Source organism: Pseudophryne corroboree, chromosome 6, assembly GCF_028390025.1.
Source record: "Pseudophryne corroboree isolate aPseCor3 chromosome 6, aPseCor3.hap2, whole genome shotgun sequence".
Taxonomy (NCBI): domain Eukaryota; kingdom Metazoa; phylum Chordata; class Amphibia; order Anura; family Myobatrachidae; genus Pseudophryne; species Pseudophryne corroboree.
Window position 1 is genome coordinate 355021760 of NC_086449.1, and position 24637 is coordinate 355046396.

A 24637-nucleotide genomic window follows, 5' to 3' on the forward strand; every position below is an offset into this window, starting at 1 on the left:
TTTTTTATTTTTAGTATTTGTTTAATAAATAAGCAGAATGAAGTGCAACATTGAAGCTAAGTTGCTGCTGTAGTAAAATTGTACAGGTTGAAAGACATTTTTTATATGTATTTTCCATAATGTGCGCCAGTTTTCCTTATTAAACTGCATCACAGTCTCTATAGGAAGAGGCACATGGTGATCATGTCTGTGGGAGTCACATTATCACTGAATATTGGCCCTCATTCCGAGTTGATCGCTCGTTATTTTTCATCGCATCGCAGTGAAAATCCGCTTAGTACGCATGCGCAATATTCGCACTGCGACTGCGCCAAGTAATTTTACAATGAAGATAGTATTTTTACTCACGGCTTTTTCATCGCTCCGGCGATCGTAGTGTGATTGACAGGAAATGGGTGTTACTGGGCGGAAACACGGCGTTTTAGGGGCGTGTGGGAAAAAACGCTACCGTTTCCGGAAAAAACGCAGGAGTGGCCGGAGAAACGGGGGAGTGTCTGGGCGAATGCTGGGTGTGTTTGTGACGTCAAACCAGGAACGACAAGCACTGAACTGATCGCACAGGCAGAGTAAGTGTGGAGCTACTCTAAAACTGCTAAGTAGTTTGTGATCGCAATATTGCGAATACTTCGGTCGCAATTTTAAGAAGCTAAGATACACTCCCAGTAGGCGTAGGCTTAGCGTGTGTAACTCTGCTAAATTCGCCTTGCGACCGATCAACTCGGAATGAGGGCCATTGTTCACAGCCATCTGTGTAATTGCTATTATAAATGAGCCTCTCCACTCCTCCTCTGACTGCCACCTTACCTCTACACTTCCTCACCCACTTCCAAGATTTCTTCTGCAGTGGCCCCAACCTTAAGACGCACCTTTTTACTAACACCTATCAACCCTTCTCATAACGTTTTTTCACTCCCTCCTACACATCTTGCTTTCAACATCCGACCATCTACTCCCACCCTGTAATATTTAAGCTATCGAACAAGCGCCTCTTATTCCAATTGCCCTATTTTTACCACCAGTGCTCCTTGGGCCTAATTCAGATTTGATCGCTGTTGTGCGTTTGCACACAGCGGGCGATCAGATCCGAACTGCGCATGCGTATGCACCGCAATGCACCGGCATGTTACACAACAGCGACAGGTATCGACGACTAGCGACAAGATGGTGCGAAAAATCCACACGCACGGGCGTTCACAAGGTGATTGACAGGAAGAGGCCGTTTGTGGGTGGCAACTGACCGTTTTTCAGGAGTGTCCGGAAAAACGCAGGTGGGCTAAGGCATTTTCAGGGAGGGTGTCTGACGTCAGCTATGGCTCTGATCAGCCTCATCTCATCGCACTGGATAAGTAAGTCCTGGCTGGGCTGCGCAGAGACTGCACACACTGATTTTTGTGCAGCTCTGCAACACAAGCGATCGCACACTTGCACAGCGATTATACACTCCCCCTGTAGGCGGCGACTATCTGATCACAGGGCAGCAAAAAACGCAGCCTAGCGATCCAATCTGAATTACCCCCCTTTTATTTCCTCCCATTCAGCAACCCTGACACTGTTTGCCCACCCATACATGGGATACAGGATCATTAGGAGCTGTTGTACCTTTCCCTGGGTATGGTGAAGGGTTCTGGATCCCCTAGGCTAATACACTTGTAACAGCCATGTAATACTGCTAATCACAGAGCACAGTGGGTATGCATGCTCAGGACAATGCCATTCATACTGTGTAGGTGCAGGTAACGTAAGTTATATACATCTGACAATCTTGGCGTCTTATATCTGTACAGTGTGAAGGAGATTTTGGTTTCTGGGGAATGCAAGAAATGTGCTAAAGATAACTGCAGGCAGGTCTTCAGGCGACACAGTCACTTTAGGAACGTTCATCTCCACAGCACCTCAGGATGGGTGTACAATATAACTAACAAGCTTCTATAATTCAGCTGTGCGACCACCACCAGCATTGACATAAACGTGTCTTCATTAGGAGTCAACAGGCGGCCCTCCAACTTCCGTGGAATTACAAATCCTATAAAATTATAAAAATGACTCATGAAGAGCAAAAGGAAAGGGCAAATATAACTGCAGTCAGCCTGACTAAACATGGCTGCAACAATTACCAGGGCAAGGGAAATGGGTATAGTATAAAAATCTGCACTGGGGAACAGTATTTATTTGTATTTCTGCCTCCTGAACTGCACTGCGTACATCTCATGGTGCCTGAATAATAAAAGATAATTATTATTAGACTATGGGGGGGGGGGGGGGGGGGGCGCAGATTGTTCAACTAGTGGGGCACAGTTTAGAGTTAGTCTACTAAAGGGGCACAGGTTATTATTATACTAACGGAGGAAAATTACGTTTTATTTCCATGCAACCCACCAGTCCAATTACCAGGACGGGGGACAATGTTGTTTTGCATGGGCACAGTGATCCCTGTGTGTGGAGTTTCACCCTCCAGGATTTATTTTGTTTTCTAAAACATTGACAATGTGCAATGGTTTACAAAAAAGTAATTGTATGAAGTGTAAGCCAAACCACGAGTTTTTTTTAAGGTGACCTCTAACATCATCAATTTGACTTTGCAATCCAAACATAGAAAATGTTTGGCTTTGGAGTGTGCTATTGCCAATATGCATTTTAGTCAATCTAGCCCTTACAATCTAACCAAGAATTAAAGTTCAATGATGAACTGAACTCAATAATGAATAGTAAAAATATTAAAGCACACATAATTGTAGCTCACCTTTCTTTTGGTATATTTCTAAAATGTCAGATTTTGTCCTTTTTAAATCTAAACAAACAATGTTGTTATTTGTCCTAATATATAGTTTTATGACCAGACTAGTTACCAGCCCATCAAAATGATGGAACAACAGAAAAAAAATGTCAGCGCCCTAATGGAGCAACACTTGAATTGCTCTGTTGGGCCACCGCTGCACATAAAACTTGAATTCCCCCCATAGAGGTTTTGGTTCAGTTTTGGATTGGATAAAAATCAATAAACATTGATTTAAAAAAATTACTAAAATCATGTCATTTGGACCTGTTTACAACTTTACATGCAATCCAAAGCATTAGTTCAGTTTATAAATCCGAGTTTTGATCTGATAACAGATCCAAGCTGGCTCTTGTCTTGTCTCCACGCAGAATCCCAAACTGATTCTGAACTGGGACTCAATTCAACTCAGAGCTCCTAAGTTCAGGTGTGTTCACAGGCCCGGCGCTACCCACTCAGCAAAGGGATGCAGTTCAGGGAGGCGCTGGGATGGAGATGCGCTACCCCTGCTCTGCAACCATTCCCTGCTGCTGCGCGTCCTGTCCCCCCTGCTGCTGCTTCCAGCTGCTGTGCCTGTCACCCCTCCCCTCACCTCTGTGACAGCGGCTGTGCATGGATTAGAGGAGGGGGCGGAGCTACATGGGACAGAAGGGGCGGAGCTAAACAGGCTAGAAGGGGGACCAGGCTGCTGTACATGTACAGAGAGTGGGAGCGTAATTACAGTGGCGGCCAGCCAGACTTAGGTAAGTGGAGGGTGAGAGAGAACTGTATGTATGTGTGTATGGTGGGGTGTGTGTGTGTGTATATACATATGTTTGAATTGTGTGTGTGTGTGTGTGTCTGTGTGTGAGGTATGTCTGTGCGCGTGCATTATGGACGCCACTGCTGGGGGGGACATAACATGTAAGGACGCTACTACAACAGGGGGGCATTACGTATAAGGATGCTACTACTGAGGGGGGCATTACGTATAAGGACGCTACTACTACCGGGGGGCATTATGCAGGGGCGGATTGGGAACAAAAAGCGGCCCTGGAAAATTTGTACTAGTGGGCAGCACCAGAGTTGTAAGGTCTAGCCATGCGCCATAGCAGCAGTACCGCCCCCCCCCCCCCCCCCCCCCCCAAGACTTTCCCGATAGTGGGCATGTCCAGCATCAAGGTGGAAGTTAAAAGGAAATAAAATTAAATATTATGAGCACATTATATGATACACCTTTAGAATTTAGGAAACTATATAATTCTTTAGAAAGATATATTTTCTTGCTTATTACACCAACCGTCTCCCAATCACTATTACTCAATCTTATACGTCAGCCAAGCAGAGTATATACTAGATCATCTGCAATCACAGGCTAAGTGGCAAAGTAATGTTCATATATGCAAATTATTTTGCATCTTATTCATTATGTCTATTAATAGGACCACATGTCCTCAAACAAAACAGGCCCCGCGGGTGCATTGGCCCACCGGGAATCTTCCCTGTGAACCCTATGGCCAATCCGCCTCTGGCATTATGTATAAGTATGCTACTACTGGGCAGGGGCATTACGCATAACTATGCTACTACTACTGGGGGGCATTACGTATAAGGATGCTACTACTACTGGGGGGCAGAGGCGTCACTAGGGTTGGTGTCACCCGGTATGGTAACTCATGGTGTCACCCCCATGGACCTCCTTCCGTATCACTCACACACACGGAACCCTTAGTAATGTTTTTGTACTAGTTTTAGAGCATTTCTGTACAATATTTTGAGTCCAGGACTGCCGGGGAGCTTCTGGGGAGTTCAAGAGAAATCGCATGCGATGATCACATGTAATTCATCTTTCTAAAGTATGGCCACCTTCAGGTATGCACATTCATGCGGACGTCTGTTTCATAAAAAAAAAATGCATTTGCAGACTCGCACTTACAGATGTGTCCTCTAACACTCTTGCTGCCATAGCCTCCCGCAGCTAGCAAAGGGCCTAATTCAGACCTGATCGCAACAGCACATTTTTTCTCTAATGGGCAAAACTATGGCCCTCATTCCGAGTTGTTCGCTCGCTAGCTGCTTTTAGCAGCATTGCACACGCTAAGCTGCCGCCTACTGGGAGTGAATCTTAGCATAGTAGAATTGCGAACGAAAGATTAGCAGAATTGCGAATAGAAACTTCTTAGCAGTTTCTGAGTAGCTCGAGACTTACTCCTACACTGCGATCAGTTCAGTCAGTTTCGTCCCTGGTTTGACGTCACAAACACTCCCAGCGTTCACCCAGGCACTCCCCCGTTTCTTCAGACACTCCCGCGTGTTTCCCAGAAACGGCAAGGTTTTTTCGCACACACCTATAAAACGGCCAGTTTCCACCCAGAAACACTAACTTCCTGTCAATCACACTCCGATCATCAGAACGAAGAAAAAACCTTGTAATGCCGTGAGTAAAATACCTAATTTATTCGCAAATTTACTTGGTGCAGACGCACTGCGGACATTGGCCCTCATTCCGAGTTGATCGGTCGCAATGCGAATGTAGCAGAGTTACACACGCTAAGCCGCCGCCTACTGGGAGTGTATCTTAGCATCTTAAAAGTGCGACCGAAGTAATCGCAATAATGTGATCACAAACCTCGTAGCAGTTTTAGAGTAGCTTCAGACTTACTCTGCCTGTGCGATCAGTTCAGTGCTTCTCGTTCCTGGTTGACGTCACAAACACACCCAGCGTTCGCCCAGGCACTCCCACCGTTTCTCCGGCCACTCCTGCGTTTTTTCCGGAAACGGTAGTGTTTTCATCCACACGCCCCTAAAACGCCGTGTTTCCGCCCAGTAACACCCATTTCCTGTCAATCACATTACGATCGCCGGAGCGATGAAAAAGCCGTGAGTAAAAATACTATCTTCATAGCAAAGATACTTGGCGCAGTCGCAGTGCGAATATTGCGCATGCGCACTAAGCGGAATTTCACTGCGATGCGATGAAAAATACCGAGCGAACAACTCGGAATGAGGGCCATTGCGCGTGCGCATCAGCAACTAATCGCTCCGTTGCGAGAAAAAAAAAATAACAAGCGATCAACTCGGAATGACCCCCTATGTACAGTGCATGTGGGGCAGATATAACATGTGCGGAGAGAGTTAGATTTGGGTGGGGTGTGTTCAAACTGAAACCTAAATTGCAGTGTAAAAATAAAGCAGCCAGTATTTACCCTGCACAGAAACAATATAACCCACCCAAATCTAACTCTCTCTGCACATGTTATATCTGCCCCCCCTGCAGTGCAGCATGGTTTTGCCCATTAGAGAAAGATTTTCCTTTTGCGATCAGGTCTGAATTAGGCCCAAAATCCATTGATACGCTAATAGTCACAGGTGTGTGTATATGCACGCACCCGCTAGCGGCCTGCACATTACAGAAATAACTACAGGTATCAGGAGCATTGCTAACCCCCAGTGGTGCAAGTAGAAAAAAATGTCTTAGTGGTACTGTGCGCGCGTGCCATAGGCGCGTGCTGAAAAAAATGGGTGTGTCCATGTGCCACAAAGGGGCGAGGTCAGTGAAAATGGGCTTGTCGACATTACACTCTCCCATTTCTCGTCACTCTGGGAACATTAATTTACATTCCATATGCCTCTTACCTTTATGGTGGTTTCTCTGAAGAATGGGGACCCTCTGAAGAAATGTATCCTCCCTGGTCAGACATTGTCTTAAGGAAATCATATGGTCCGTAAGATGCCTGTTTTTGTAGGAATATAACTAAAGTCATAGTCATACAACAGAGGTTCAGCCAGATTCATGCCAGCTGTGTCCCCTTCTACACCCTGTGTCTACACCATTATCTTCCCCCCTGTGTCTCCTAGCAACACCATCATCTCCTACCTGCATTTCTCAGCCACATCGTCTTCTCCACCGATACTCTCAGCCACACCATTGTTTCCCCCCAGTGTCTCTCAGCCTTCATTCTGTGTCTCGGCCTGCATTCCCCTCTCCTTCATTTTGTGTCTCTGAGCCTGTGTTCCTCCCCTCCTTCATTCTGTGTCTGAGCCTGCATTCCCCCTCGTTCGTTCTGTGTCTCTCGCCTTCATTCCTCCACTCCTCCATTCTGTGTGTCTCTCAGTCTGCGTCCCCCCCCCTCTTCATTCTGTCTCTCAGCCTGCGCCCCCCCTCTTCATTCTGTCTCTCAGCCTGCGTCCCCCCCCTCTTCATTCTGTCTCTCTCAGCCTGCGTTCCACCCCATCATTCTTTTTCTCAGCCTGCGTCTCCAACCCCTTCATTCTGTCTCTCAGCCTGCGTGTGTCCCCCTTCATTCTGTCTCTCAGACTGCGTCCGTCCCCCCTTCATTCTGTCTCTTAGCCTGCATTACCCCCCTTCATTCTGTCTCTCAGCCTGCATCCCCCCTCCTTCATTCTGTGTCTCTCAGCCTTCATTCTTCCACTCCTTCATTCTGTGTGTCTCTCAGCCTTCATTCCTCCACTCCTTCATTCTGTGTGTCTCTCAGCCTGCGTCCCCCCTCTTCATTCTGTCTCTCTCAGCCTGCGCCCCCCCTTCATTCTGTCTCTCAGTCTGCGTGTCCTCTCCCTTCATTCTCTCTCTCTCAGCCTGCATTCCCCCCATCATTCTTTTTCTCAGCCTGCGTCTCCAACCCCTTATTCTGTCTCTCAGCCTGCGTGTGTCCCCCTTCATTCTGTCTCTCAGACTGCGTCCGTCCCCCCTTCATTCTGTCTCTTAGCCTGCATTACCCCCTTCATTCTGTCTCTCAGCTTGCATCCCCCCCTTCATTTAGTCTCTCAGCCTGCATTACCACCCCACCCCCTTATTCTGTCTCTCAGCCTGTGTCTCCCCCCTTCATTCTGTCTCTCAGCCTGCGTGTCCCCCCCTTCATGTTTTCTCTCTCTCAGCCTGCATCTCCCCCACTTCATTCTGTCTCTCTCTCTCAGCCTGCGGCCCCCCCCCCCATTCTGTCTCTTGGACTGCGTCTGTCCCCCCTTCATTCTGTCTCTCAGCCTGCATTCCCTCCCCCCCTTTATTCAGTCTCTCAGCCTGCATTCCCCCCCCTCCCTTCGTTCTGTCTCTCAGACTGCATTACCACCCCACCCCCTTATTCTCAGCACCCCCCCCCTTTATTCTGTCTCTCAGACTGTGACCCCCCCCTTATTTCTGTCTCTCAGCCTCATTCCCCCCCCCTTCATTCTGTCTCTCAGCCTCATTCTCCCCCCACCCTTCATTCTGTCTCTCAGCCTGCATTCTTCTTCTCCCCCTTCCCCACCCTTCCTTATTTCTGTCTCTCAGCCTGCGATAACCCCGCTCCTAACCTGTATCTCTCCATTCCAGGCGCCGGCAGAGGGAAAGCAGGGGAGCGTGCAGCATGAGGAAGCAGCGGCTCTTCCTTCCTGCTATGACGCTGAGCTCCCAGCACGCAGCGCTGAAGCAGTAGGAGCCGCTGCTTTTGGCTGTGTGGCCGTCGGACGGACCCGGCCGCGGTGGTGATGTGAGGGCGGGTCACGGCGTATAGCTACTTTTGAAAGTAGCTATACAGTCGGCGGGGGTGCGGGCGTGATTGCGCTGCCGCCGCGGACATGTCCCAGGTCAGTAGATGGGATGGGGGTGCGGGTGTGAGTGCGCTGGGCTGCTCTATTTGGTGTCACCCCATGGAAGGGTGACACCCGGGTGCGGCCCACACCCCCCGCACCCTCCTCATGACGCCACTGCTGGGGGGGCATTATGTATAAGGATGCTACTACTACTGGGGGGCATAACGTATAAGGATGCTACTACTGGGGGAGCATTATGTATAAGGACGCTACTACTACTGGGGGGTATTATGTATAAGGACGCTACTACTACTGGGGGGGCATTACGTATAAGGACGCTACTACTGTGGATGCATTACGTATAAGGACGCTACTACTGTGGGTGCATTACATATAAGGATGCTACTACTACTGGGGGGGGGCATTACATATAAGGACGCCCACTACTACTGGGGGCATTACGTATAAGGACGCTACTACTACTGGGTGGGGGCATTACGTATAAGAACGCTACTACTACTGGGGGGGTCATTACGTATAAGGATGCTACTACTACTGGGGGGGCATTATGTATAAGGACGGTACTACTACTGGGGGGCATAACGTATAAGGATGCTACTACTGGGGGAGCATTACGTATAAGGACGCTACTACTACTGGGGGGTATTATGTATAAGGACGCTACTACTACTGGGGGGGCATTACATATAAGGACGCTACTACTGTGGGTGCATTACGTATAAGGATGCTACTACTTCTGGGGGGGCATTACGGAAAATGACGCTACTACTACTGGGGGGGCATTATATATAAGGACGGTACTACTACTGTGGGGCGCATTACGTATAAGGATGCTACTACTACTGGTGGGGGCATTATGTATAAGGACGGTATTACCACTGGGGGCGCATTATGTATAAGGACGCTGCTACTACTACTGGTGGGGGCATTATGTATAAGAACGATACTACTACTAGGGGGAATTACATATAAGGACATTTCTACTACTGGGGGTGCACTACGTATGAGGACGCAACTACTACTGTGGGTGCATTATGTATAAGGATGCTACTACTACTGGGGGGGCATTACATATAAGGACGCCCACTACTACTGGGGGCATTACGTATAAGGACGCTACTACTACTGGGGGGGGCATTACGTATAAGAACGCTACTACTACTGGGGGGGGCATTACGTATAAGGATGCTACTACTACTGGAGGGGCATTATGTATAAGGACGGTACTACTACCTGGTGGGGCATCATGTATAAGGACGCTACTACTACTGGGGGGGTCATTACGTATAAGGATGCTACTACTACTGGGGGGGGCATTACGTATAAGGATGCTACTACTACTGGAGGGGCATTATGTATAAGGACGGTACTACTACCTGGTGGGGCATCATGTATAAGAACGCTACTACTACTGGGGGGGTCATTACGTATAAGGATGCTACTACTACTGGGGGGGCATTATGTATAAGGACGGTACTACTACTGGGGGGCATAACGTATAAGGATGCTACTACTGGGGGAGCATTACGTATAAGGACGCTACTACTACTGGGGGGTATTATGTATAAGGACGCTACTACTACTGGGGGGGCATTACATATAAGGACGCTACTACTGTGGGTGCATTACGTATAAGGATGCTACTACTTCTGGGGGGGCATTACGGAAAATGACGCTACTACTACTGGGGGGGCATTATATATAAGGACGGTACTACTACTGTGGGGCGCATTACGTATAAGGATGCTACTACTACTGGTGGGGGCATTATGTATAAGGACGGTATTACCACTGGGGGCGCATTATGTATAAGGACGCTGCTACTACTACTGGTGGGGGCATTATGTATAAGAACGATACTACTACTAGGGGGAATTACATATAAGGACACTTCTACTACTGGGGGTGCACTACGTATGAGGACGCAACTACTACTGTGGGTGCATTATGTATAAGGATGCTACTACTACTGGGGGGGCATTACATATAAGGACGCCCACTACTACTGGGGGCATTACGTATAAGGACGCTACTACTACTGGGGGGGGCATTACGTATAAGAACGCTACTACTACTGGGGGGGGCATTACGTATAAGGATGCTACTACTACTGGAGGGGCATTATGTATAAGGACGGTACTACTACCTGGTGGGGCATCATGTATAAGGACGCTACTACTACTGGGGGGGCATTACGTATAAGTGCGCTACTACTACTGGGGGGGTATTACGTATAAGGACGCTACTACTGGGGGGGCATTACGTATAAGGACGCTACTACTGTGGGTGCATTACGTATAAGGATGCTACTACTTCTGGGGGGGCATTACGTAAAATGACGCTACTACTACTGGGGGGCATTACGTATAAGGACGCTACTACTACTGGGGGGGTATTACGTATAAGAACGCTACTACTACTGGGGGGCATTACGTATAAGGACGCTACTACTACTGGGTGGGCATTATGTATAAGGACGGTACTACTACTGGGGGTGCATTACGTATAAGGACGCTACTACTACTGGGGAGGGCATTACATATAAGGACGCTACTACTGGGGGAGCATTACGTATAAGGACGCTACTACTACTGGGGGTCATTATGTATAAGGACACTCCTACTACTGGGGGGCATTACATATAAGGATGCTACTACTACTGGGGGAGCATTACGTATAAGAACGCTACTACTACTGGGGGGGCATTACATATAAGGACGCTACTACTGGGGGAACATTACGTATAAGAACGCTACTACTACTGGGGGGGCATTATGTATAAGGACGGTACTACTACTGTGGGGGGCATTATGTATAAGGACGGTACGTCTACTGGGGGCGCATTACGTATAAGGATGCTACTACTACTGGTGGGGGCATTATGTATAAGGACGGTACTACTACAGTGGGGGGCATTATGTATAAGGACGGTATTACCACTGGGGCGCATTATGTATAAGGACGCTACTACTACTGGTGGGGGCATTATGTATAAGAACGATACTACTACTAGGGGGAATTACATATAAGGACACTTCTACTACTGGGGGTGCACTACGTATGAGGACGCTACTACTACTGTGGGTGCATTATGTATAAGGATGCTACTACTACTTGGGGGGCATTACGTATAAGGATGCTACTACTACGGGGGTGGGGGGGGCATTGTATATACGGATGCTACTACTACTGGGGTCCATTACATATAAGGACGCTACTACTTCGGGTGGGGCATTACGTATAAAATGAATAAGATTGTGCTACTGTGTGGCGTAATTTTAAATGGGGGTACTATTGTGTGGCCATGCCCCTTACTTGTGAGACCACACCCCTTTTCCCGGCACACGCCAAAGACGCGCGCTGACCCTTTGTGAAATATGGGAGGGCACAAATTTATAGTTTGCAGGGGGGCGCTGTGTGTTCATATTCCAGGAAAACCGAACCACACATCTCTAAATACTTGTATACATAATACTTGTATACATAGATAAGCGCTGAGTACAACCGCTTATTAAGATAATCCATTACTGTGAGGAAGGTGACCTGACACATGAAGCTGCTTCCAACCAGAAGAGACTGTGAGCCTCTGTCTAAAGCGCACTCTGGCCCACATTGTATATTGACTATTATTCTTATGACCACTACACAAAACATAATGCATTTCAATGTCTACTATCAGGGCTGTTTCTAGCCAATTTGGCTCCCAGCGTAAACATAAAAAAATGTAAATTCCCCATAGTTATGATGGGGAAAAAATCTGCCCCACCTTGGAAAGGAGGTGTAGCCTAGCAGAAAATTGGTGAGGACTTGCTAAAATTTGTGTGGTCTTGCAGGAAAATACTACCGTACACCATATTATGCCCTAAACAGTGATGTAAAATGATGCACTGGACTGTGGGGTGCACAGCAGATATTATTCTTATTTGTGGGGACCCAATATACTCCTCTATTATTGAAAAAAAAAATTCTCTGTGCTTCCCTTACTTTTCTGGAAAAGCTCTCCTGTATTGTTCCTAACTTTTAGTTTTCATCCCTTTGAGAGGTATTGAATTGTAATATATGACCCTTGAATGGCTCTTGAAAGCATTTAGTGTACAAACAGGTTTTCTGGTGGTGTAGTATACACTGTTATATCAAGCTTTTTGTTCCCACTGAGCTCCTTTAGAGATCTTCTTTTCCCTCTCATAACTTGTTTGCAAGTTCCTGGTTTCTAGCCCTGGTGTTTGCCATACTCTAATAATCTATTTGTGTTTTAATTGTCACTAATTTAGTTATTACTTATCTATACTCAGTTACTTTTTCTACTTATTACCCAGCCTCAAATGTTTTTCATGTCTCCTAGATCTTGTTCGCTAGTTCCTTTCATATAACAATACATATACAGTATTTATCTTATGTCTGTAATGTGATCTTCTTGTTATGCCATCTTTCAAACCTCCAACAATGAGTGATATCCTGTTAGCTCTGATGCAATTTTGGATGGTCAAAATGGCCGGATATCACAATTAATGACCGATGGTCATTATCGTGGTATCCAATTAGAGGCTCTTTTTATGTTCTTTTTATTGTATATTTTCAGACAATAAAGTATACAGAAATTCTTTAATGCATAGAAATTATTAAAAGAGAATGAAAATTAACTACAGAAGGAGAAGGAAAGGGGCCACAGTTAATTTGCAAGGACAGTCATAAAAATAAGGTAGATGAAAGTACATTTACAGAGCAGAAGGTCCTAACAGAACTTTCAAAATTGAAAGTGGATAAATCAATGGAGCCAGAAGGGATACATCCAAGGATACTAAAAGAGCTAAAAGACATGCTGTTGGCACCATTGACAGAATTATTCAACTAGTCACTAGATACAGGTGCCATTCCAGAGGACTGGAAAAAAGTGAATGTAGTGCCACTGCACAAAAGTGGAAGCAAGGAAGAAGCAATTAAGTACACACCAGTAAGCCTTACATCAGTAGTTGGGAAAGTAATGGAAAAACTATTAAAAGAAAGAGTTGTGGAATATCTTAAACATATATATTGGTAGATGCTCAATTAGCTTAGTGATATCATTCAGGTGCTCGAAAGGGAGGACTATTTCTAACCGTAACCAGATATAAATTTCACATGATAATAGAATTCAGAGATCTTCGTTACACATATTTGCGCAAATGTGTGAATAAGCCCCAAAGCCGCATCAAGGCGTCTGTGTATTTGGGGTCCCTTGCACTATATCTAGGTGTAGGGTGTAGCACCCCAAAACACCAGCATAAGCCAGAAAGCCCAGCATAGCATACCAGTGAAAAAACTATAGTGTTAATAAATTAGTATTTAGGAAGCCGAAGCTATAGAGAAAGTGATACAAAAATGAAATGCAATTAAAATAGAGAAATAGGAGTATATTTACTAACATTCGTAATTTTCGGAAAAAGGTCAAAGTTCAATCACGAATGACATTGAAAGTGTAAAATTGCAACTTTTTGAATTTATTACGACTAATTTACTAAGCTGTCGTATTCTGCATTTTCTTTTGTTCCGATGTCGATGTCATTCGTGTTTTTTTTTTTTTTACGGCAGTGATTAGCAAAACACTGCCGACTTTTTCAAAATGAATCTCGGCCGGATTTGTGTGATCCGTGCTGGGGTTCATTTTTTTTTTTTTTTCAAATAAACACTGTAAAACTGTAAAAAAATTGCGTGGGGTCCCCCTTCCTAAGCATAACCAGCCTCGGGCTCTTTGAGCCGATCCTGGTTGCAGAAATATGGGGGGGAAAATGACAGGGGTTCCCCCATATTTAAGCAACCAGCATCGGGCTCTGCGCCTGGTCCTGGTTCCAAAAATACGGGGGACAAAAAGCGTAGGGGTTCCCCGTATTTTTAAAACCAGCACCGGGCTTCACTAGCTGGACAGATAATGCCACAGCCGGGTGGTCACTTTTATACAGTGCCCTGCGGCCGTGGCATCAAATATCCAACTAGTCACCCCTGGCCGGGGTACCCTGGGGGAGTGGGGACCCCTTCAATCAAGGGGTCCCCCCCCCAGCCACCCAAGGGCCAGGGGTGAAGCCCGAGGCTGTCCCCCCATCCAATGGGCTGCGGATGGGGGTCTGATAGCCTTTTTGTAAAAGTGTAAGATATTGTTTTTAGTAGCAGTACTACAAGGCCCAGCAAGCCTCCCCCGCATGCTGGTACTTGGAGAACCATAAGTACCAGCATGCGGTGGAAAAACGGGCCCGCTGGTATCTGTAGTACTACTACTAAAAAATACCCAAAAAAAGACAATACACACACACCTTGAAAGTAAAGTTTTATTACATCCATCCACACAAACATACATACATACTTACCTATGTCCCCACGCAGGTCGGTCCTCTTGTCCAGTAGAATCCATGGGGTACCTGTTGAATAAATTATACTCACCAGATCTAGGGTACCAGGCTCCTCGGATAATCCATTTGTAATCCACGTACTTGATTAAAATAAAAAAACGGAGACCCGAGCCACGCACTGAAAGGGGACCCATGTTTTCACATGGGTCCCCTTTCCCCGAATGCCAGAAACCCACTCTGACTTCTGTCTAAGTGGGTTTCTTCAGCCAATCAGGGAGCGCCACGTTGTGGCACCCTCCTGATCGGCTGTGTGCTCCTGTACTGACTGACAGGCAGCACGCGGCAGTGTTACATTGTAGCGCCTATGCGCTCCATTGTAACCAATGGTGGGAACTTTCTGCTCAGCGGTTGACCGAAAGTGACCTCCCCGCTGAGCAGAAAGTTCCCACCATTGGTTACAATGGAGCGCATAGGCGCTACATTGTAACACTGCCGCGTGCTGCCTGTCAGTCAGTACAGGAGCACACAGCCGATCAGGAGGGTGCCACAACGTGGCGCTCCCTGATTGGCTGAAGAAACCCACTTAGACAGAAGTCAGAGTGGGTTTCTGGCATTCGGGGAAAGGGGACCCATGTGAAAACATGGGTCCCCTTTCAGTGCGTGGCTCGGGTCTCCGTTTTTTTATTTTAATCAAGTACGTGGATTACAAATGGACTATCCGAGGAGCCTGGTACCCTGGATCTGGTGAGTATAATTTATTCAACAGGTACCCCATGGATTCTACTGGACAAGAGGACCGACCTGCGTGGGGACATAGGTAAGTATGTATGTATGTATGTTTGTGTGGATGGATGTAATAAAACTTTACTTTCAAGGTGTGTGTGTATTGTCTTTTTTGGGGTATTTTTTTAGTAGTAGTACTACAGGTACCAGCGGGCCCGTTTTTCCGCCGCATGCTGGTACTTGTGGTTCTCCAAGTACCAGCATGCGGGGGAGGCTTGCTGGGCCTTGTAGTACTGCTACTAAAAACAATATCTTACACTTTTACAAAAAGGCTATCAGCCCCCCATCCGCAGCCCATTGGATGGGGGGACAGCCTCGGGCTTCACACCTGGCCCTTGATTGAAGGGGTCCCCACTCCCCCAGGGTACCCCGGCCAGGGGTGACTAGTTGGATATTTGATGCCACGGCCGCAGGGCACTGTATAAAAGTGACCCCCGGCTGTGGCATTATCTGTCCAGCTAGTGGAGCCCGGTGCTGGTTTTAAAAATACGGGGGACCCCTACGCTTTTTGTCCCCCGTATTTTTGGAATCAGGACCAGGCGCAGAGCCCGATGCTGGTTGCTTAAATATGGGGGAACCCCTGTCATTTTTTTCCCCATATTTCTGCAACCAGGATCGGCTCAAAGAGCCCGAGGCTGGTTATGCTTAGGAGGGGGGACCCCACGCAATTTTTTTTACAAAAATGAACACTTTCCCACCCCTTCCCACTGATATACATGCACGGATCTCATGGATCCGTGCATGCCTATCCAATCACGGCTCAAAAAAGCAGGTCTGTTTTTTTAGCACTTTTTTACGAGTTGTAATTTTTCACGGCAGTGTTTTTTTTTTTTTTGCTTTGCACTTCTTAGTAAATGACCGAGATTCATACTTAAACAGCCGCGTTTTGACCGATGGTGTATTCATTCGTATTTTTTTTGTTGGACTTCAAAAAAAAATACGAATGCCCTCATCATTGCCGAGATTTGAGTTTAGTAAATGACCGAGATGACACTTTGAAGAAAAAATGGCATCTCGGTCAAAATCGGGAGCTTAGTAAATATACCCCATAGTGTTAAAAAATGAATAAGTGAAAAGTGTTAATAGAATGTAAAGGTATGCCACACTAAGGCCATCCAGCTCAGCCAGTCCAGAGGCACCACACCTCACACATTCATTACCCCAATCTGGGTCTAAGATTGACCAGCAAGTAGCCACATGATAATGGCTCCTTACTACAATATGTCTAAGCTAAGAGCTACCTACCTTGGAGCAACCCCATAATGCTCCATGTGGCATGTCAGGGCCTGCACCTCCTCCTAATGCAGGATCCTCTCTGCCTCTCACAACAAACATATATATTGGTAGATGCTCAATTAGCTTAGTGATATCATTCAGGTGCTCGAAACGGAGGGGTATTTCTAAGCAAGAAAAAAAGGCATTTGTTTCCCACATCACCCTGAATGATAACTGTAACCAGATATAAATTCCACATGATAATAGAATTCAGAGATCTTCGTTACACATATTTGCGCAAATGTGTGAATAAGCCCCAAAGCCGGCTCAAGGCGTCTCTGTGTATTTGGGGTCCCTAGCGCTATATCTAGGTGCAGGGTGTGGCACCCCAAAACACCAGCATAAGCCAGAAAGCCCAGCGTAGCATACCAGTGAAAAAACTATAGTGTTAATAAATTAGTATTTAGGAAGCCGAAGCTATAGAGAAAGTGATACAAAAATGAAATGCAATTAAAATAGAGAAATAGTGTTAAAAAATTAATAAGTGAAAAGTGTTAATAGAATGTAAAGGTATGCCACACTAAGGCCATCCAGCTCAGCCAGTCCAGAGGCACCATATCACTGACCTGATTTGGGAGTGTTGTGGACTCGGGGCTTCTTCCGATGACCGGGAAGAAGAACCGCTACTGGGTCGCAGTAGAGATGGCCGGATGTAGGTCTTCCTCATGCAGGATTAAGACGGCAGGCAGGAAGCACGGAAGAATACTTGAAGGTTTCCTGAAAGACAAGACTTGTAGAGATACTGAATGCTGAGGTACAGAGGTACTGAAGTGCTGGAGACACAGGTATTGAGGCACGGTGGTGCCGGAGGCACAGTAATGCTGAGTGCTGAGGCACTGTGGTGTTGGAGGCACTGAGGTGCTGGAGGCACTGAGGTGCTGGAGGTACAGTTACTGAGACACGGAGGTGGCGGGGGCACAGTGATGCTGAGAGCTGAGGCACTGTGGTACTGGAGGCACGGAGGTGCTGGAGGCACTGAAGTACTGGAGGCACTGAGGTGCTGGAGGCACTGAGGTGCGTGGGGGCGCGTGAGCGCTTGGAAGCACGGAGGTCCTTGGAGGCACGGAAATGCCCGGAGATGCTTAGAGGCACGGAGATGCTTGGAGGCACGGAGGTGCTTGGAGGCACGGAGGTGCTTGGAGGCACAGAGGTGCTTGGAGGCATGGAAGCGCTTGGAGGCATGGAGGTGCTTGGAGGCACGGAGATGCTTGGCGGCACGGAAGTGCTTGGAGGCACGGAGGTGCTTGGAGGCAAGGAAGTGCTTGGAGGCACGGAGGTACTTGGAGGCACGGAGATGCTTGGAGGCACGGAAGTGCTTGGAGGCACGGAGGTGCTTGGAGGCACGGAGGTGGTTGGAGGCACGGAGATGCAGACACGGGGATCGCAGGAACGTGGGAGCTCTGGAAATCACAGATCTGGTCCTTGGAATGCCTTGGCTAAAAATTCATAATCCCCACATTGACTGGAAGTCTTCACACTTCGATCTGAACGGCTACGTTCTCTTCCACGCTCCTGCATCCGAAGATCCACCTTGACGCAAAGGGAAATCAACTCTTCTAATGGATTCGGCAGATCCCTTGTAACCAGCTCATCTTTCAGCCGGTCGGAGAGACCGTTCCAGAAGGCAGCTCTCAGGGCATCATTATTCCAGCGTAGTTCAGAGGCAGTGGTCTGGAAATTAACCACGTACTGACCCACGGAACGGACGCCCTGACGAACACAGAGCAAGTCGGAAGAAGCAGTGGTCATCCTGCCGGGTTCGTCGAAGATTCTTCGAAAGGACGTGATGAAGTTGGTATAGTTGGAAACCACGGGATCAGATCGTTCCCATAATGGAGACACCCAATCCAAGGCAGACCCTTCCAGCAGAGAAATAATATATGCTACCTTGGACCGGTCTGTAGGAAAGTTGTGTGCAAGTAGCTCGAAATGTACCTCGCATTGGTTTAGGAAACCTCCGCTCCGCTCCGGGAAGCCGCCGGAGGAACGTGCCGACCCGCCGCCGGGACCGGAGACCGCCGAGGGAAGAGAGGCGCCGGGCAGACCAGATCACCCGCAGGGACAAGCGCGGCCGCCGCTGCCTGCGGTGAGTGACACACCACACCTCACACCTCCATTACCACAATCTGGGTCTAAGATTAACCAGCAAGGAGCCACATGATAATAGCTCCTTACTACAATATGTCTAAGCTAAGCGCTACCTACCTTGGAGCAACCCCATAATGCTCCATGTGGCATGTCAGGGCCTGCACCTCCTCCTAATGCAGGAACCTCTCTGCCTCTCACAACAAACATATATATTGGTAGATGCTCAATTAGCTAAGTGATATCATTCAGGTGCTCGGAAGGGAGGGGTATTTCTAAGCAAGAAAAAAAGGCATTTGTTTCTCCCAGCACCCTGAATGATAACCGTAACCAGATATAAATTCCACATGATAACAGAATTCAGAGATCTTCGTTACACATATTTGCACAAATGTGTGAATAAGCCCCAAAGCCGCCTCAAGGCGTCTCTGTGTATTTGGGGTCCCTAGCGCTATATCTAGGTGCAGAGTGTGGCACCTTAAAACACCAGCATAAGCCAGAAAGCCCAGCGTAGCATACCAGTGAAAAAAATCAAACAGTTTACAGGATCCAAAACAGCATGGATCTACTGGTGAGAGATCATGCCAAACAAATCTTATTGACTTTTTTGACTCGTGACGAAAATAATAGATCAAGGGGGGCTGTAGATGTAGCATATCTAGACTTTAGAAAGGCATTTGACACTGTCCCACATTGCAGACTGCTAAATAAACTTGAAAGCGTGAGGTTGGATTATAAAACAGTGGTTGCAGGATAGGAAACAGACAGTTGTAGTAAATGGAGTGCAATCTATGGAGGGAAATGTTACCAGTGGGGTACCCCAGGGATCTGTAATAAAACCAGGCTTCTTTAATATCTTTGTTCGTGACATTGCAAATGGTATTGAAGGGAAAGTATGCCTTTTTGCAGATGATACAAAGATATGCAACAGGGTAGACACACCGGGAGGGGTAAAACAAATTGATGACCTATGGTCAAGGATGTGGCAACTACAGGCAAAATGCTAAAATATGTAAAATCATGCACTTGGGTCAGTGCCGTAACTAGACAATTTAGCGCTGTGTGCAAGAAACAACATCGGCGCCCCCCCCACACACACACACTTAAAACAGGGCCAGTGCGCGCCGCAGGAGCGCAGCAAAAATGTATGGGGTGTGTCTTAATGGGAAAGGAACATGACCACAAAATAATACCAAATTATATTACGCTGCACAGTAGTCTTCATTATTCAAATTATGCCGAACAGTAGTGCCACTTACACACACATTACAGTAGGCAGAGCTCCCTTTTACACCTTACGGCAGGCAGAGTCACCATTTACACCTTACGGCAGGCAGAGTCACCATTTACACTTTACGGCAGGCAGAGTCCCCTGTCAATCAATACGGCAGGCAGAGTCCCTGTCACACATTATGGCAGGCAGCATCCCCTGTCACACATTAATGGCAGGCAGAGTCCCCTGTCACACATTATGGCAGGCAGAGTCCCCTGTCACACATTATGGCAGGCAGAGTCCCCTGTCACACATTATGGCAGGCAGAGTCACCATTTACAGAGTCCCCCGTCCTTCTCTGCTGAAATATTCTGTGATTGCCCCTGTGCCTGCCCACCTTCCCCATCCCCTCCTCTGTCATGCAATGCTGACTTTACCTTATGGCCTCTACCTGTGGTGCAAGTTAATCTAGATGCCCGACAGCGGAATAGACGATGGTGGCTCCCCCACCTCAAAGTTCACACACAGCCACATAAGCACACACACAGTCACACATGCAAACACACACACAGTCACATATGCGCACACACACGCAGCCACATATGCGCACACACAGTCACACATGCACACACTGTCACATATACACAGACGGGTACATATACACACACATACATAGGGACATGCGCACACACACACACGGTCACATATACATACACAGTCAAATATACACAGACAGCCACATACACTATACACACATAGTTGCCAGTGTGTAGGGCCTATTAGGGAGGAGGCTCAAAGGGAGCAGATATATAATTTTAATATCAAAGCCTGGACTTAGCCTGGACTTAAACTGGACGAAAAACTGCAAACAACCTCAAACAACAACAGATGAACTACTTATCAATATCAACTGCATATGCAAATTTACCTCCCTCCCACTTTCACTCTGTAACCACTATGCAACCCATGCGCAGAAAAGTGTAAGATCTGGTTTCAGGATCACAAATATCTTCTTTGGGACAATTGTGAGTTCATCTTCTCATCTACAAACACTTAAAAAAATCTAACAGAATTATCATTGCTTCTTAACCCTCTCACAATCCTTTCATTTCTTACAGCCCAAATACATTTCTACACCCACTTTATCTACGCTTTTGACTCATTTCATACAATATCTACACCCATTGAGACTACACTGCTTTTCTCACCTGCATTTCTGCCATTCTTCTGCTCTGATTCCCTTACAGTCTCCTCTCCTACTTCCAGTTTCCCTCAACCTATTTATCTGCTTAGCACTATGTCAAGGCTTTCTTATACTCCCCACATCACTCAGTGTCTACCTAATCATGTATCTTTATCCTTCCCCCCTAGTCTCCTACACCTCCTCCTCTGTCTCCCCTCCTTCCCTCTGTTTCCTTCCCCCTCCTTTCCTGTTACCGCACTTTCATTTACCTCTGCCCCATGGTCCTGCTACCCAACTACTCAGCGCTGCTCCCTCTCTCCATTCCCTGTCACCTCCCCACACCCCCATCCACATCACACTGACCTCCCTCCCTGCCCACCTCCTGCAGTTTCCCCTCCTAGCTCAGGCACCCGCACCATCACTACACTCTCATCATCCGTGCCCTCGAAGTTAATCTCACCTCATCGCTACAGCAACCCTGATAATCTCATTCACATCTCTCCCACAAACTCATACCCCCTATTCTGTGCCCTCTGGAATGCCAGATCTGTTTGTAACAAACTGGTCCCCACTCATGACCTTTTCATTTCCAACTCCCTACACCTACTAGCCATTACTGAAACTTGGATTACGCCCTCTGACACTACTTCTCCTGCTGCTCTTTCCGCTGGGGGCCTCACATTCACACACACACCCCGACCTGGGGGTCGCCATGGGGGTGGTGTTGGGGTCCTTTTACCTTCTAGTTACTCCTACCAACTCATACCACCAGAACCATCCCTTACATTCTCTACATTTGAGGTCCATGCCATACGCCTCTTCCAACCAGTCCATCTTAGAGTAGCTGTCATTTACCGGCCTCCTGGTACTGCTTCCAAATTCATCGACAACTTTGCTTCCTGGCTTCCTCACTTCCTCTCTTCTGACATTCCCTCCATTATCCTAGGCGATTTCAACATCCCTATTGACATCCCCACACAATCCCCTGCCTCTAAACTCCTTAACCTCACCTCTTCACTTGGTCTCTCCCAGTGGACCTCCTCACCCTCCCATGTGAATGGGAGCTCACTGGATCTGGTCTTCACTCACCGCTGTGATATTTCTGATTTTTCCAACTCCCCATTTCCCCTCTCTGACCACCACCTGCTCTCCTTTAACCTATCACTCTCGACTTCCCCATCTCTACCTCCCAAGGCTACCATCACTAAGCGTAACATTGAAGCTATTGACACCACATTCCTTTCCTCCCTTTTTGACTCACTTCTCTCTCCTATTCTCTCTCTCTCATGCCCTGAACAAGCCACTTCCACTTACAATGCATCCCTTACTTCTGCTCTTGACTCTGTTGCTCCACCAACCACTATTCACCCTCGCAAATTAACACCTCAACCCTGGCACACCAAATGCACCAGATATCTGCAAAAATGCTCACGTACTGCTGAGCGACACTGGAGGAAATCACGCTCTAAGGCAGATTTCCTCCATTTCAAACTTATGCTCTCATCCTTCAGTGCTGCCCTTTCTCTTGCAAAACAATCTTACTTCATGAACCTCATCTCCTCCCAGTCTTCCAACCCCCGGCGCCTCTTTGCCACTCTCAACTCACTCCTCTGCCCACCTCCACCTCGTCTCCCTTCCTCACTCTCTGCTCTTGACTTTGCCACTTACTTCACATCCAAAATTGACTCCATACGTCAGGACATCACATCACACCAGACCACCAGTAACCAGCTTTCTCCCATCCCTCACCATCCCTCCCCATCCCTCGCACCTACTCTGACATCTTTCTCCCATGCATCTGGAGAGGAAGTCATGGCCCTCATTCGTTCCTGTCCCCTCACCACATCCCCACTTGACCCTATCCCCTCCCGCCTCCTCCGCTACCTCTCTCCTTCTGCTTGTTCCCATCTTTCCCACCTTCTCAATCTGTCCCTCTCATCAGGCACTGTCCCCTCTGCCTTCAAGCATGCACTCATCTCTCCTATTCTTAAAAAACCTACACTTGATCCAAACACTCTCTCCAACTACCGACCCATCTCTCTCCTCCCTTTTGCCTCCAAAGTCCTTGAGCGTATTGTCTACAACCGCCTTACTTCCTTTCTTTCCTCACACTCACTGCTTGACCCATTCCAGTCTGGCTTCCGTCCTCTACACTCCACTGAAACTGCCCTTACAAAAGTATGCAATGACCTCCATGCTGCTAAATCTAAGGGACACTACTCTCTACTTATTCTACTTGATCTCTCTGCTGCTTTTGACACTGTGGACCATCCTCTCCTACTGCAAATTCTTCACTCCATTGGTCTGCGTGACACTGCCCTCTCTTGGCTGTCTTCCTACCTCTCTGACCGTTCATTCTCTGTCTCTTCTCATGACTCCACCTCCCCCTCACTTCCACTAACTGTAGGGGTACCCCAAGGTTCTGTCCTTGGTCCTCTTCTCTTCTCTCTCTATACGTCCTCACTAGGTAAGCTCATTAGTTCTTTTGGTTTTCAATATCATCTCTATGCTGATGACACCCAAATCTATATTTCCTCTCCAGACCTCTCCCCTGCTCTCCTCACTCGCATCTCCAGCTGTCTCTCTGCTACCTCTTCCTGGATGTCCCAGCGCTTTCTTAGACTTAACATGTCTAAGACAGAGCTGATCATCTTTCCTCCCTCCCGCATTACCTCACCTCCTACAATCTCATTATCTATTGATGGCACTACTATCTCCTCTAGCCCACAAGTGCGCTGTCTTGGAGTAATCCTTGACTCCTCCCTCTCCTTCAAACCACACATTCAGCACCTCTCACAAACCTGCCGTTTTCATCTAAAAAATATTTCCAGGATCAGACCCTTTCTGACCCAGGATGCTACTAAGACTCTTATCCACTCACTGGTCATCTCAAGACTGGACTACTGTAATCTGCTCCTGACTGGCATTCCTGACAAATACCTCTCTCCACTCCAATCTATCCTCAATGCTGCTGCCCGGCTCATCTTCCTCACCAAACGCACTACGTCCACCTCTCCTCTCTTACTAGACCTTCACTGGCTTCCTTTCCCTTTCAGAATCCATTTCAAACTTCTCACACTCGCTTACAAAGCCCTCACCCACTCCTCTCCCATCTACATCACTGATCTTATCTCGCTTTACACTCCCACCCGTCCTCTTCGCTCTGCTAATGCACGCCGACTCTCCTGCCTACGGATTACTTCCTCCCACTCCTACCTCCAAGATTTTTCACGTGCTGCACCACTTCTTTGGAATTCCCTACCTCTCCCCCTAAGACTCTCCACCTCTCTACAAAACTTCAAACGATCTCTCAAGACCCACTTCTTCACCAAACCCAGCCAAATCTCATCCTAACCCTCTGTTCTACACTCTATGTACCCCATCTGTGTCACCCCTGTCTGTCTACCCCTCCCCTTTAGAATGTAAGCTCTCACGAGCAGGGCCCTCTTCCCTCATGTGCTTATTCTTTCTTAATT

The 24637-nt window shown here is 47.4% G+C and overlaps 1 protein-coding gene across 1 annotated transcript in view; it reads left to right on the forward strand.

Moving 5' to 3' along the window:
• The first annotated feature begins 8213 nt into the window (after window positions 1-8213).
• LOC134932298 (uncharacterized) overlaps window positions 8214-24637 on the forward strand; it is a 91041-nt gene continuing 74617 nt past the window's right edge. Inside the window, exon 1 of the mRNA XM_063926605.1 lies at window positions 8214-8238. Coding sequence (XP_063782675.1) covers window positions 8237-8238 — 2 coding nt within the window. The 5' untranslated portion in view covers window positions 8214-8236. The remainder of the gene's footprint in view (window positions 8239-24637) is intronic.